The 15,949-nt window shown below is 44.6% G+C and overlaps 1 protein-coding gene across 1 annotated transcript; it reads left to right on the top strand.

The window, feature by feature from the left end:
• The first annotated feature begins 1,181 nt into the window (after window positions 1–1,181).
• On the top strand, window positions 1,182–15,044 carry Necap1 (NECAP endocytosis associated 1). The gene is made up of 8 exons (XM_032905733.1): window positions 1,182–1,299; window positions 7,686–7,786; window positions 7,894–7,998; window positions 8,733–8,814; window positions 9,478–9,586; window positions 10,017–10,200; window positions 14,104–14,212; window positions 14,720–15,044. Exons 1-8 carry the CDS (start codon window positions 1,205–1,207, stop codon window positions 14,766–14,768), a joined length of 834 nt encoding a protein of 277 aa, XP_032761624.1. The 5' UTR covers window positions 1,182–1,204; the 3' UTR covers window positions 14,769–15,044.
• The last annotated feature ends 905 nt before the right edge of the window (window positions 15,045–15,949 follow it).

The following is a 15,949-nucleotide window of genomic DNA, read 5'->3' as shown; positions in this document are numbered from 1 at the left end:
TTTCTCTTTTTCGTCTTCATCCAGAGTGTATGTGTTCATCTTAAAACATGTGGTGGAGAAGTATATGATAGAAAAAAATAGTATTGGGTTGGGGATGTAGCTAAGTTGATAGAATGCTTGCTTGGATGTGATCCAAAACACTGACAAAAAAATGAGTGTGGTGGCCCAGGCCTGTAATTCCAGCACTCTGGTGGCAGGTTGATTAGAAGTACAAAGTCATTCTCTACTACACAATGAGATGAGGGCCAGCCTGGACTACATTGAAACTCTGTTTCCAAATAAACAAACACGAACAAACAAAAGGCTAGTGGAAGTGTTAATTGAAGGTTACACCCACTTAATATTTGGACGAATTCTGCTCAATGTCCCTTCAAAGCAGCGTTGGATCAGTTTATAGTCCTGGCAACGGTGGCCAATTTCTACATCCTTACCAGCCATATCTAATTCTTCTTGATTTTAAGAATTGACTTTCCTAGGCAAAGTAAACCAATCAGAAGTGTAAGTCAACCAGTTGATAGAATTAAACGATGGAGGCTGCTACTGGTGTTTCGGGGGACAAAATAAGATCAGATCTGGTTTTGCCGCTTGAAGTCTGCGCCAGCTAAAACGTTTCTAAATTACACTGTTTAAGCTTACATTTGCGAGTGCACAAAGAGCATATTTGTGGATAGAGCATACCGGGCTTCTTATGCTGAGGGATGCTAGATAGCATTTAGCACTGTAATCAGGGTCATTCTAATACGGAGAAGTCACCATCAAAACCTACAAAATTGCAAAAAAAAAAAAAATGGTAGCACTTATTAGACTATGCACTTGCTTATAGTATGAGAAAAGAATGAGGAAGCACAGATTCATTTTGTTCAACCTCTGCTGTTTTCTGTATATTCAGTGACTTTTTTTTTTTTGGTTACCGTTTGAAGGTAGGTAAAAGAGAACTGAAATTTAAAAAAAAAAAAAAATTTCGCTAGGGATAGAGCCCAACCCAAGACCTTGGCAGGCAGAATGCTCTACCACTGAGCCTATCTCTGCCATTACTCAAGATGGCGAGCCAGGAGCGTCACTGTTTCCAGGTTTCAAACAGGTTTTGCGCCGCCTAGAGGTTAACCTCGAAGCCGTACCCAAGCGGAAGTGACGCAGAGGAAGCCGTCGGCGTCTCAGCCCGCCCCCACCCGTGCCCCGCCCCCGCGGCGCTAGCGGAGCCAAGATGGCGGCCGAGCTGGAATACGAGTCTGTGCTGTGTGTGAAGCCCGACGTCAGCGTCTACCGGATTCCGCCGCGGGCCTCCAACCGCGGTTACAGGTACCGAGTGGGATTTGCAGCCGGTGCCCGCCAGGATAATGACTGTGTCCTTGGGCAGCACGCACCGGCCCGCGCCGTTGCCCCGGAGCGGTCCCTTAGTAAGCCTACCACCCAGGCTGCCAGCGTCTCTGTCCACTTTTCTGTTTTGCTGGAACTCTTATTTTATTTTGTTTTCTTACTGCCTTCATGCATCTTTCCACCTATCCTCACCATCCCCCTTGGGACATCATCTGCTCCTCGTCATCCGCAATCCATTCATGCCTGCTCCATCTGTTACTCTTTCTGCGACCTTTGGCTTGTAATCCTCCACGCGCGCGCATTTGCACACGCACGCAGCACGCTCTCCCTCCCCCACTCTTCTGATTTCTCCTGACACTTGTCGGTAAATCGTAGTTTTGCTGCTCTCTGTTTGGATGATCTATTTTAATTGACACTGTTGTCATTCTCGCCAAGTGTCATCATCCACCGTTTGGTTTTTCCTTTAGGTTTTGCAGTAGGCAAACGTTCAGGTCCCGTTTTCCAGTGATTAGCTATTGCGTCTTTTCATTCTGTGTGTGTAACCCCCGCTTCTCTCCTCCCACATAAAGTCTTGATTATGTAGGGATTTCTGCCTTCCTACCAACCTGGTCACCTCTTCTATAGCTTTTCAGAGTCAATGCAGCATTTTCTCTTGTAAGGACTGACAACCTTGTAATCCAGTGACTGAGGTTTTGAGGATGGTGTAAGATGTTGTGGAATTCAAAGGGAATTCACTGGGATTTGTGTTGAAAACTCTGGAGTCTGAGCCCTCGACACTAAATAGCTGTGTAATTTATGAGCCAATCAATCTTTTTCTTCTCCAGGCCTTAAGGTTTCTCATTTGTAAAATAGGAGAATGTGAGAATACTGTGCACTTCTTATGTATCTCACAAGGTTTTTCAAAAAGATGTATTTAGTTTATATGTATGTGTATTGGTATTTTGCCTGAATGTATGAGTGTGTGCCTTGTGCTCACAGAGGTCAGAGTGATGTTGGGAGACATCAGATCTCTTAGAACTGGAGTCACTGATGTTGGTGAACCATCATCTGGGTACTGAACCCTGGCCCTCTGCAAGAGCAACAAGTATTCTTAACTACTGAGCCACAAAGTGTAGTTGTCTTTTACCTCGCTTGGTCCGGCACCTTAGTGCCCCAAGACATCTGCTAGATATCTTGGCAGAAACACATCCCAACTCCTTGGTGGCCCAGTGTCTCCTGCTTTCCTACACTTTCCTACACTCAAATTGTCACATAAAAGAACACACAACACAAGCATCTTTGACCCAATTGATAAGATATAATTGCCCACCTAAACATACAAAGCCCGGTACCATCCATCCCTTAGGAACATTAATGATAACCTGTAAATACACAGTGGAATCTTTACACCAGCCTCGATTGTCCTGCCAGGGCTTCTCCTCCCTCTCTCTCCCCCCTCTCTTCTTTTCTGTTCCAGTCTCCTCCCCTTCCTTCAAACTTCTCTCCCGCCCATCCTTCCTTCTCCTCCAGTAACAGGCCTCCTTCTATCCTGTACCTGCCCCTCACCTGTACTTTACAAATTCAATGGGGAGAAGGTTCTGATGAAGTCGCCTGATTCCTGAGTACTTGACTAGGGCAGTGGAATTAGCATCAAAATACAGATTACTTCCAGGCAAACCACAACACTACAGCGTTATAAAAATACAATACTCTTGTCCCTTTCTGACTGACATACCTTCGGTTTTTCTCTTGCTGGAAAGTTACCTTCTACCTATCTCCATTTTGCTTCCTAGCTAGAGGGTCATTCACCACCAATCACTGGTTTTGCACAGACCGGTGCAGTGGGCCCTCTGAGTTGTGTATGTTTTGGTAGAGGTAGTTCTGCTTTCAAGGAACTATCAGACCTCACGTTGACCACGACTGAAACTCAGCATGCATCTTGATAGTACCATGTTATGATTTACCTAATACATCACTCTACCTGACCTATTCTGGTTTAGGCCAACTCTCTGTGGACTTCCATAGTACTTTATCTTCATCTCTATCTCTGCTTTAATGTTTAATGGATCTCCAGGGTAGAATGAACAGCTTGAAGTCTTGTTAAACTCTGTATCTGTAGGGACTAGAAGGACCAGCAGTGTCTTGCACATAGTAAGCACTCAGTTAATGCTCCCTGGAAAAAGAAATTGGGGCCCATCTCAGCAGGTAAAGTGTGAGGGCTGAAAAATCAACATTTGATCTCCCAAATGCAGGTAAAGGGAAGAGAGCAGTAACTTTACAGTTCGTCTTCTGACTGCCACAAATGTGTTATGGCATGTTGTGCATGGCTCTTGCACATGTATCATACACACATGGTTAATACATTTAAAAAGAAGATATTGGATTATCCAACCAAGCCAAGCACATGAGCTAACAATGGCTGGACTACTGAGTAAAGGGGTCTCTCTAGAGGTTAAGACTTTCAAAATGATATGGAAACATTGAAGTCTTCTAGTTCCCTTTATTTCAAGCCTCCCTGCCTCCACCCACAGTCTCATTTCTTTCCTACTTCATTCACAGCCTTTATCCCCTCATCAGGTCACTACAGTGTCCATCAAGGCAGGTTCTTAATTTTTCTGTTTCCTGTGCTTACTTTGATATTTCTTTGATGCATCCTATCGTTACTTACTCTGACAGTGTACTGACTGGAAAGTCAAAAATGAAGTTTGCAGCTGGGAGTGGTGACACATAGCTCTGATCTCAGCACTGGAGAGATGGAGGTGTATGCAGGTTGGGAGCCATCCTTGGCTCCGGGAGGCTCTATCTTAAACTCTGAAACAAGAACTGGACTGGAGAGATGGCTCAGTGGTTAAGAGCATTTGCTGCTCTTTGTAGAGGGCCTAAGTTCAGTTCCCAGCACATAGAGTGGTAGGCCCAGGGGAGCTGAAACTATCTGGCCTTGATAATCACCTGTATACATGCACACAGAAATAAAAAAACAAAACAAAACAAAACACCTAAGTTTAACCTTTTACTTTGTGGCAAAGTCATTTCTTGAACTTTAATCTCATTTTCTAAAATAAACATAATTGATTCTTTTTTTTTTTTTAAATTTTAAATATGCCTTTATTTCCCATAAATACACAGGTTTTACTCAGAAATGTAAATACCTCTGCATTGAAAGACTGGGTATCACTAAGAAACGATCTCCTTTGACAGCAGAAACCTCAGGGAAACGGACCAATCTGGGTTCTGTGTAACCCTAAGCTCTGAATTCAGGCCTGCAGAACATAATTGATTCTTGACATGCAAGATACACTCACCTGGTTGTCCCAAGAATAGAGTAACTCCTGGCATAGTAGTTGGCTGAAGAGTGTTACCTTTTTTCTCTCCCTCATTCCTTTATAAATAGGTTTTTATTGCTTAGGTAAATGAAAAAGTGTGACATTAGTTGTGTCTGTTTTACATAGGGTCTCACGGTATAGCCCTGTGGCTCCAGTCTCCTGGAGATCTTCTTTCCAACTGTTGGGACTTAATGCAGTCCCATGGCTGCACATGGCCAGTGAGTTAGGTTAGGTTATAGTGTTGTTTGGAGACCAGCAAATCCAAGAGTCCTTTAGACTTGGTTTTGGTGAGAGAGAGGAAATAAGGATCAAGGATGAAGGAAATTGCTGGCGTATATCCACTTATGTATTAAAAATTTGTTTATTATTTGAGGACACTGCATACATAAGATGAAAATGATGAGGTACCAGCCTATAAGTTGTCATCTGACTTCCACATGCATATCATGGCGTACATGTGACCCACCCCCAAAATAAATAAATACGCAAGCAGGCAAGTGCTTTTTAAAAAACGTTAATTCATGAGGACTTGTAGAATGTTCTACTCCGGATCAGACTCAGGTACTTAAGAGTCTCTGAAGGCAGAAAGAACATCAAGAGAGAAGGAGATGAAAGTGTTTGTCTGACAGCCCTGTTCGGAGCTCTGCTCAACCAGCTCACTCAAGGGCCTGGCTTTGATCCTAAACACTGCAAAGACAAAATCCTAGTTTCTTGCTAGTTTTTACTTTGATTTTCTTTTAACTTACTGTCTTGTTAAACTTTCTCTTTTTACTTTTCTTCCCCAAAAGTATTGGTGGTGGTTTGTAAATTTTGTTTTTTGTTTTGGGACAGGGCCCTAATGTTGTAGCTCAGGCAAGCCTCACACTCCCCGTAATCCTGCTCTTAACTTCTAAAGGATTTTAGGTGTGCACAACCACACTTTGAAATCTTCAGGTTCATAAGAGATAAATTATTAAAATAATTCCCCCTTTCCTACACCCTTAAAAAACGCATCTAAATCCAGTGTTTTGTAGTCTTGGTCATAAATAATACCTTAGATTTTGCTCAAGTTCATATAAACGCAGATGACAGTGGTTGGGTTTTAGGATGGTTTGAAACAGTGGTGTCTACATTTTTGATGTTTTTCCTGAACCCTGTTCTTACATATTCAGCTGTCCGCTCCTCATCTTCTCTTCAAAACCTATTAGACACCTGAGATTCTGCATATTCAGAGTTCAACCTCCAGCCTCCCAGATGGTGTCCACAATAAGCTTCCCACATTTTAGTTGTTGGTAGCTTGTTGCTCAGGCCACAAAATCTTGGCGTTTGCCTTGACCTCCCTTTTGTTCTTGGCCCAGACCTCATTAGAAAATCCTGCTGCCTTTTCCTTTAGAATCCAGAATCTTGCTAGTTGTCTGCCCTGTCTCCTCTGAGCCCCTCTCATGACTCATTGAAATTGATTGCTCGTAACTAAGTGCCCCCTTCTGCCATCACAGCATCCATCTCTTCTCTACACAGCAGACAGAGGAATGGCTGTAATACAGGGGACTGAGTCACAAACCTGTCTAAAATGAGGCCTAGCCAATTTTCACTTAGCATAGGAGCAGCCATGTTTTTGATGGCTTACAAGGTCCTACATGGTCTGGCTTTGTTTTGCTTCTTTGGCAGTTGGCTTCTTGCAAGAACAACAGCTTCCTTGTCCTCAAACCTGACCAGCACACTTTCACCTCAATACCTTCACACTGTGCTTGGAGCACTTTCCTCTCAGGTACCCAAAGGAAACTGCCACCTACTCTACTTTTTCTTTCTTTTTCACAGCTTCCCCCTGAGCTTTTGACCAGTTTTACAGTATCAGGCCTGGATTCCTTCCTATGAAGCAGCCTCAGGTCTAATCTAAAAGCAGGTAGCTGTCTTTACAACCTCTGTCCACTGTTTACTCTACATTTTTGCCTAACTCACTTTCTTGATGAGGCCTACCTTGACTCCTCCTTTTTTTGGTGTGGAACCAGGGCTTGGTGTTTGCTAAACAAGCTTTGACCGCTGAGCGCAGTTCTCAGCTTCCTGGTCACTCTTGAATCCCATAACCTGTCTCCCACTGCCCTCCTGGATTTCTACTGCCTCTGTATTTCCTTCTCACCTTAAACTGTAACCTAAGACACCGAGAGTATGTGCGTTTCCCTCTGTTGAAATACACTTTCGGGGGGGGGGGGTGCTTTGTTTGCTGTTGTAGCCTAAGCATCTAGAATAGTGTCTGCCACTTCATCAGAACCGTGTAAAGGCTGGCTGAAGTCCGTGAGTGATCATACGTGGTTAGTGATTTCTGGAGCAGCAGAAGCACTTTGCTGACCCCTGAGTAATGAAGCAGTATTAAGTAAATCTAATAGGTAGGAGAGTACCACTATAGGAGAAACTACAGTTTTAGAATTTTTGTTTTTGAGATGGACTTACTATGTAGAATAGGGTGACTGTGAACCACAGAGGTCTGCCTGCGTCTGTTTCTTTAGTGCTGGGATTAAAAGTGTGCACCGTGAAACTCACATTAATTTTTATTATTTTTGCCTCTGATGTTAGGGATTATATGGTAGGTAAGATTGCATCACTTAACTACATCACAATTCTCAAGAAATTTAGTTTTGTCCTTCCCGCCTATCTTGAGTCAGGGTTTCTCTGTGTATCCCTGGCTGCCCTGGAACTCACTCTGTAGACCAGGCTGGTCTTAGACTCAAGAGACCCACCTCCTGAGTGCTGGGATCAAAGTTGTGCACCACCACCTGCCTGGCTGGTGGTTTTATTTGTGCCTACTTTGCATATCTCTGTTGGGATTTACTAAACTTGAAAGTGGTCCAAAGGAGACATTGTGTGTTATGTGTACTAGACAGTATGTGACATGAGAACACGGGCTTCAGTTTTAAGTTATTGAGTTGTTTCTCTTGCTCTGGAAAAAAAAAAAAAAAAAAAAAAAAAAAAAAAAAAAAAAAAGAAAACCAAACCAAACCTAACCGACGAACTGAACTGAACCAAACCAAACTGAACAGCCCACTCATGGAGTGTACCTGAGGCCCCAGACTTGCTGTTTTCCTTCTGTAGGGCTTCTGACTGGAAGCTAGACCAACCTGATTGGACTGGTCGTCTCCGAATCACTTCAAAAGGGAAGATTGCCTACATCAAACTGGAAGATAAAGTTTCAGGTAAGTGCAGATCCTCAAGCATGGCGGATGAATAGTTCCTCAGTTGATGACTGGTGCGGAGACATGTGGTTAGCTGGAGTCTGCTCACAGCCCCTTCTCACTGCTAGGGGAGCTCTTCGCTCAGGCGCCAGTAGAGCAGTACCCTGGGATTGCTGTGGAGACTGTGGCCGACTCCAGCCGCTACTTTGTGATCAGGATCCAGGATGGCACCGGTAAGAAATCCAGGCTTTCCGGTGGGATACGTTTAGGAAAATAAGCTGTACTCTAATAAAACTGTGTCCTTATTATGTTTCTCTTTCCTGCATAACTTTTTCTTTCCTGTGTTTCAATGTTACTATGATACTGTGGGAAAGGATTAATATTTTATAGATGTGAGCTTTTGCTCAGTTTTGTAAAGTTAATCAAAATACTTACTTAACAAAAGATAGCATGTTACAACTATGGTGGGTTTTGTTGAAATTGTCTTGAATCATAATTTCTAGAGCAGCATTTCTCAGCCATTTAATTCTTTTAAGACAGAATCTTACTATGTAGTCCTGGCTGCTTGCAATATATGCCAGGCTGGCCTTGAACTCAGAGATGGGCCTGTTTCTTCTGGGCTTAAGGCTGTGCACCACCATGTCCCACCTCTTTGTAGTTCTTAATAGGTTGGTAACCAAGGACAACAGATATTTATGCATGAAGCGAGTTGTGACTGCAGCTCTTAGTTTGCTGGTTGCAGGGTGAAGCAGCCACAGGCACTACAGTCGGGGTGGCTCTATTTTAGCGGACTTCATTGTCAGACTCATGCTGCGGGCAGAGTTGGCTTTTGAGTGGCATGCTGTCTGCCGACTGCTGGCCCGTGAGAAGATTCTAAGCAGGTCTCATGCATCTTGTGTGACACGTAGCTCTGATAGGCAGAGGTCACAGGGAGCCTGCTTTCTGAGATCCCTCCTCCTCCTCACAGGGCGCAGTGCGTTTATTGGCATCGGCTTCACGGACCGGGGAGATGCCTTCGACTTTAATGTCTCCCTGCAAGATCACTTCAAGTGAGTGAAGCTTGCTCTTGGTTTTCAGGGTACATAGTTATGGGTGCTGCTTGAGCGGGGGTTTCTCTCAGCACGTGGTTTAAGTAGTCTGCTCTGTACTTCTTCCTATCTTTGTCCCTGTTCTCATCTTTCCATACAGCCTGGGATACAGTTCAGATCCTTGCAGTGGTTTGCGTTGATACCTGTTACACCCATGGGGACTTTGCCCTTGCTTTAGAAAGATGGGGGAGGGTGGCGCAGAGCAGCCTCGACTGTACACGGGCAGAAGCGCCGTTCCTGTCACGGCAGCTCATGTGTTCTGTGCCTGCATGTGAGTTTGGCACAGCCGCAGTGTCCAGTACCACATCCCCTCCCACCCCTAGGACAGTGTGGGTCTTTACTGCTCTGAAGCCCTGAAGAAGCTGAAGGGCACAGTAGCTGACACAGCTCCTTCGGGGCAGCTTAGGCACAGGGCTGGGAACTCTTGAGAGGGTGTCTACCACACACTCGGTGTGGCTTCTCAGTTGAACCTTTGGATGTTGTTTTCAATGTCTCCCTCATGTTTTATGGGTCCCCACTCTGCTTTCTGGAATTGCAGTTCATCAGAGTGAGACATAGTCAGATTTGGGTCAGACTCCGCTTCAGGTAATTGCAAACTGAGATTAAATTCTTATTTCCCCAAAGGTGGGTAAAGCAGGAAACCGAGATCTCCAAAGAATCGCAGGAAATGGATAGTCGTCCCAAGTTGGATTTAGGCTTCAAGGAAGGGCAAACCATCAAGCTGAGTATTGGGGTAGGTGTGATCCCTTTTCTTTACGTCTTATTATGTGTATGGGCGCGTTGCCTGCATATGTTTGTGCACCACAGGCATTCAGTGTCTGGAGGCTGGAAGAGGGTGTCGAGTCTCTGGACTGGGGTTATAGATGGCTGCTGGCTGCCATGTGGGTGCTGGGAGTCAGAGCCCTGGCCTCGGAAGAGCAGTCAGGGCTCTTCATTGCTGCGCCGTTCTCCAGCTGCTGTTCTCTTTTTTGAGACAAGGTATCACTGTATAATCCTGGCTGGCCTGGGACTTGCCATGTAGATCAGGCTAGCCTTGAATTCACGTATCCACCCACGTCTTCCTCTAGAGTACTGGGGTTAAGGTGCATGCCGACTGAGTGAGGGTTATTATCATTACTGTTTTCCTGTCATTCTCTAGACATCCCTTTCTCTCTCTCTTGTAGAACATTACAGCCAAGAAGGGGGGTGCTTCTAAGCCCCGGGCCTCAGGAACGGGGGGCCTGAGCTTACTCCCACCTCCTCCTGGAGGCAAAGTCACTATTCCCCCACCGTCCTCCTCCGTTGCCATCAGCAACCACGTCACCCCACCACCCATTCCAAAATCTAACCATGGAAGTAATGATTCAGGTAACTCTTGACCTTAACTTGAAAATATCCTTAAGTTATGTTTTAAATGAATAATCCATTTACTGACGAGTTTTTGCTAGGAGGTTGCTTTTGGTACTGACAAGGCGATGTTGGGGAGGATCAGAGTTTTCCTGGTGAAGCGCTATCTAGCAGGTGCTCTCACAGAAGCCGTGTGCTCGTTTAAGGCTGTTTCTGGGCTGGGGGGATGGCTAACGTGTGAGTGCTGCTCCTAGAGAGGACGTGAGTGCGGGTCCTAGCACCGCGTAGGTCAGGCAGCTTACCTGGGCATCTGAGGCTCTGACCTGAGCACTCAGGCACTCATGTGCACACACTCATTACAGACGCACATACATATAATTAAAAGAGTAAAATAAGCCAGGTGGTGGTGGCGTGCACTTCTTTAATCCCACCACTCTAGAGGAGAGTGAGTTCCAGGGTGGTCAGGGCTACACAGGGAAACCCTATCTCAAAAAACAAAAACAAAACAAAACAACAAAAAGACACATTAATTAATTTTAAAAAAGGACTCTTTCCTTCACTGCTTGTTAGTTAGGTGCTTAGGAGGCTTGTAAGTCAGACGTATAAAATGATTTTAGCTATGGCTCTAGTACTCATGTCTGAATGCACTTGGTAAACATTATTTAAGTTTTCTCCAAAAAAAAAAAAAAAAAAAAAAAAAAACCAAACCCACACACACCAAAAACCCCAAAACCAGAAAAAAGAAAAAAAGAAAAAAAAAAAAAAGCCAGATTTACTTTTAGGTAGCCTAGGCCTTGAATGTGCTGTGTAGCTGAAGATGACCCAGAATCCCTGATCCATCTGCCTTCATTTCCCAAGGGCTGGCCGTGTGTGCCGTAGCACGGCTTGCTTAAGGTCTTGAGTAGGCTTGCTTGCAAAATGGAGGTGAAAATGACCCCAGGTTGGTAAGGTTAGTGCTGAACAGGCCTGCTGCAGTTTCTGGAACGTAGCAGCCCCTCTGTGAAACGATGCCATCGGGTGTCTGTGCGTGTTTGTCACCTTCCAGTCTGGTTACCCCACAGGCGGTGCAGCTCTGGAGAGGCTGAGGCTGGAGGATCACAGATACAAGGCCTGCATGCTACACAGTGAGCTGTAGTAGCTCCACTCGAACAAAACCAGACAGCATTTTTGGTTTTCCTTACCAGCTAGAGGGAAACAGCAGGCGTAGTTATATTTTCCCATTTGGGAAAAAGGAGACCGTTAGGACTCAAAGGGATTTCTCTTTTCCTTTTGAGGAGCTATTACCATGTAATCCAGGGCAGTCTAGAGAACTCAGAAATGAGAGTCTGCGTGTGTGTGCAGATACACATACACATACACATACACTACACATACACATACACATACACATACACATACACATACACATACACATACACTACACATACACATACACATACACATACACATACACATACACATACACATACACATACACATACACATTTAATACCAGAACACCAGGCGTTAGAATTTGGTAGGCGTTAACTTTTTACTATTTGTTTATTTATTATTTATGAGTGTGACATTTCACACATTTGTGCACCATCCTTATGGGGTGACCATCTTAATGTCTGTATTGTCGCAGGTCAGTGTGTGCTGCTGAAGTGAACAATTTTTGTTATTTTTCGAGAGAGGTGCTCACTATAGAGCTCTGGCCATCCTGGAATTCACTAGGTAGACCAGGCTGGCCTTGAACTTAGAGCAGTCTGCCTGCCTCTGCCTCTGGAGAGCTGGGATTAAAGGTGTGTCAGTACTCAAGGCTTAAAGCAAACAGTTTATTCAGTTGTTCTTGGCAGATTTTATTTTATGCGTATGGGCAGTTTGTTTGCATGCCTGTCTGTGCTGCATGTGTCTGCAGAGCCCTTGGCTGGAAGAGGGCATAGGGAATGTAGGTGATTTTGAGCCTTCATGTGGGCACTGGGAACTGAACCTGGGTCCTCTGGAAACGGAGCCATCTCTCCAACTTCCCCTCCCACCACCTTTGAGACAGTATCTCTTGGAACCTAGGCTGGCCTTGTTATGTAGCTGAGGATAGCTTTGAACTCCTGGTCCTCTGATCGTCCCGTGTAGAGGTTCCATGTGTGTGCCACCGTGCTTGCATTTCTTTTACGATTACTTTTTAAAGTCTCATTGTGGCACTCGTCATACCTGTGTGTCTCGTTCCTTCTTCCTCTACCTCCCCTCCCCACCTCCCTATTTCTCTGATTTTGCTGCCTGGTTCCCTTTTCCCACCAGAATCTGGGAGTTTTTAATTTAATGTATTGGGTGATACATGTTATTTTTTGAGTTTATTACTAAGGGTAAGCTTTTTCTAAAACTTTAGAGGTGGAAATTTTGTAGCTGTCCATTTTGCTTCATGTCACCAGAAGGTACCAGGGACCCTATTTAAGGTTAAAAAAAATTTTTTTTTAAAATTCTTACCCACTTGTACATTTTATTGAATGAGACAGTGACCCAATTGCCCCTTTTTTCTTCTTTTTTCTGTTCTGTGTAGCTCTGGCTGCCCTGGAACCCTCTCTGTAGACCAGGCTGGCCTCCCACTCAGAGTTCACCTGCCTCTGCCTCCCAAGTGCTGGGATTAGCTTAGTTATATTTCATTAAAAGAGGGAATATAAGTGAAATGACTTGAGAAAATTTGTGACCACACATCTAGCGATTAATTTTTTAATTAAACTTTTTATTTTGAGAATTAGAGATCCCTACACAGTTGTAAGAAATAATGAAAGAAGAAAGAGTGCTGGGTGTACCTCAAGTCCCAGTACTTTGGAGGGAGAGAGCAGGAGCAGAAGTTGAGTGCTGTCCTAAGTGACTTCACTTCTAGGCCAGCCTGAACTATTGGGGACTTGATCTCAAATTGAAAAAAAAAAAAAAAAAAAAAAAAAAAAAAAACAGCAAAGGAAAGAAAAAGAGAAATACTGAATGAAGTCTTGTATCATCTGTTCACTATCTCTGATAATATCTTATAAAACTGTGTTTGGCTGTGACGTTATCTCTGGTCTTATTCAAGTCTCTCATCTGTCTGTGTGTACACATTGGTAGGTGGCCTTCGTTTCCTACAGTTTTGCTCTGCATAGGTCTATGGAGCCATTGTGATGGGCAGGTTGCAACAAGTCCGTATCACTGTCTTTTATTTTAAAAGACATACTATTATTGTTGTTGTTGTTATTATTTTGTTGTTGTTGTTTAGGGTCAAGGTTTCTCTGTGTAGCTCTGGCCATCCTGAAACTCACTCTGTAGACCAGGCTGGCCTCAAACTCAGAGATTCGCCTGCCTCTGCCTCCTGAGTGCTGGAATTAAAGGTGTGTGGCATCAGCATCTGGCTAACTTTATTATTTTTAATGTGAGTGCAAGTCCCCTTAGATGTCAAAGGTACCAGAGCCCTGGGAGCTGGAGTTACAGATGGTTGTGAACCACCAGACTTGAGGGCTGGGAATAGAACTTGGGTCCTCTGTAGGAGCAGCATGTGCTCTTCACCATTGAGCCATCTCTCCGGCCCCACTATAAGAATCTTCAGTATCACCCTTTACAGCCAAATTCCTTTGGACCCCTACTCCCGGCCCTGGCTCATGAAGTCTCTTCTGCCCTATGTTTATGTAAAGTTACTGCTCTAGGCCTGTTATGTAAGTGGGGTGATACAGTTTAACTTTTGGAGACTGGCTTTTTCACCTAGTGTGAGTCTCAAGTCATCTTATGTCGTTTTCTCCTTTTTATTGGGGATTATGTGCATTTATTGCAGTGTTTTTAACCATCACCTACATAAGAGCATTCAAACTGTCCCGGTTTTGAGTGATTATAAATAAAGCGGCTGTGACCTTTGGGTGTAGGTCTCTTGTGAACACATGAGTAAACGCTCCCCAACTCCCCCGCCCTCATCTTGTTTAGATATCCTGTTAGATTTGGATTCTCCGGCTCCTGTCCCGACTTCAGCACCAGCTCCAGCTCCAGCTTCTACAAGCAATGACTTGTGGGGAGACTTTAGCACTGCATCCAGGTAATGGGCACAGTGTACCCATCAGCCGCTCCCTTAGTGTGTGGAGCGGTGGTTCTCAGTCTTCCTGATGCTGTGACTTTTTAATAGTTTCCAGGTTGTACTGCCTGCCAACCATAACATTATCTTATTGCTTCTTTAGAACAGTAATTTTGCTACTGTTATGAATTGTAATGTAAATACTGATATGCAGGATATATGATACGTGATCCTTGGGAAAGAGTATTGAACCCTCAAAGGGGTTCCTACCCACAGGGTGAGAACTCTGTATAGAGGATGTGTATAGTCAGGGAAGCAGCTGCTGTCCAGGGTTTCAGGAGGAGTTCTCGGGAAAGCAGTGGAGGAGTGCTGGGACTCGGGGTGAGGAAAACTGCAGGAAGAGATTTAGATGTACTTCAGGCCTGGGAAGGGGAATCTAGAAATTCTGTACAGCAGCGTCTTAGACTTGGAAATAGACTGGAATCTCATGCTAATGTGTTACCTGGGCTCTGTCTCTCCTTTGCCTTACAGCTCTGTTCCAAACCAGGCTCCACAGCCATCTAACTGGGTCCAGTTTTGAGTCGCATTGGCAAGAAGTTGAGGACACTTGAAGAATAAAAATGACCTCAAGGGCACCATTCTATGAGGGAGTTGAGGGACGGCTTAATTTCCCAGGACCCAAATCAGTGGTCAGTCTTTCCTGTAGCTTCTCTGTGCATTCAGGCTGGATTTTTTTTTTTTTTTTTTTTTTGGTTACCTCTGTGTTACTTGCTGTATATCCAGGAGACAATCTGCTGTTTCCTGCTCAGAACCAAGCAAGGGAATAGTGGGTATTATCACACTGACTGACTTTGCAGAGTTCAGAAGGGAGTAGTGGGTATTATCACACTGACTGACTTTGCAGAGTTCAGAAGGCCAACTTGATGAGTGGGAGTGACCTCGAACGTATGTAAATCCTTGAACTTATTTCAGAACCATCTCATGATTCCCTAGTTAGCAATTTCAGGAGAGACAAATGCCTTGAAACTGTCTTCTCCACTAATCCAAGACTAAATATGGTCAGGCTGGCCCCAGGACTCATGAAGTTAGGGTTTTCATGGGGGTAGATTTGGAGAAAGCTGTGTCCCGGGTCTCTTCTGTAAGGCCTCCTTCAGGCTTACCCCATGCAGTGAACTTCCCGTGCCGGGTGGAGCCCCATCACCTTCTTGTGTGTTTACATGTTGTTTCCTTTGACAAGAGGGTTATGTTGGTGGCACCTCACTGTTTTCTTGTTGAATAGTGCAGCATCTTTGACCAGTGAATATTTCTGAGATGAAGGGGTCAAGGGGCTGTGCTTTCCATGGTGTAGTCTGCAGAAGTGTTTAATTTCTTGCGGCCCCACGGGATTGCTGCACTGACGCATAGCATTGATTTATACTCACCCTGTGTTTGACCTGAAGAGTTTTAACTTGATGTGTAGAGCAGAGAGCTGGAAGCACTTAGCTCCCATTCAGTACCCACAATGCCTTGCTGCCTGGTTTGACTCCTTTTCATAAACATTTCATTTCAGTCCATCTAGCGCTTCTGTGGAAAGCTGCTGTTGATTGTGTCAGTGTGAAGGAGGTGAAGTCACAGCTTTCTTTACCTGTGACAGGTAGGCTTTGCGCTAGACGTTGATACCAGCTAGGATATCTTAGAGGAAGTTACCGCCCCATCACTCTCCAGTCTCTGGCTGCCATTCCTTTTACAGTGCTGTGAAGAGCGTCCGCTGAGGTCGGTGGG

This window comes from Rattus rattus, chromosome 6 (assembly GCF_011064425.1).
Source record: "Rattus rattus isolate New Zealand chromosome 6, Rrattus_CSIRO_v1, whole genome shotgun sequence".
NCBI classification, from domain to species: domain Eukaryota; kingdom Metazoa; phylum Chordata; class Mammalia; order Rodentia; family Muridae; genus Rattus; species Rattus rattus.
This window is presented reverse-complemented; position numbering and strand designations above follow the sequence as displayed.

Coding starts and splice junctions, on each gene's coding strand:
- Necap1 (XM_032905733.1), top strand. CDS start 1,205: ATGGCGGCCGAGCTGGAATACGAGTCTGTGCTGTGTGTGAAGCCCGAC. Junction 7,787..7,893: donor ACTGGAAGATAAAGTTTCAG/GTAAGTGCAGAT, acceptor TCTCACTGCTAG/GGGAGCTCTTCGCTCAGGCG. Junction 9,587..10,016: donor CCATCAAGCTGAGTATTGGG/GTAGGTGTGATC, acceptor TCTCTCTTGTAG/AACATTACAGCCAAGAAGGG.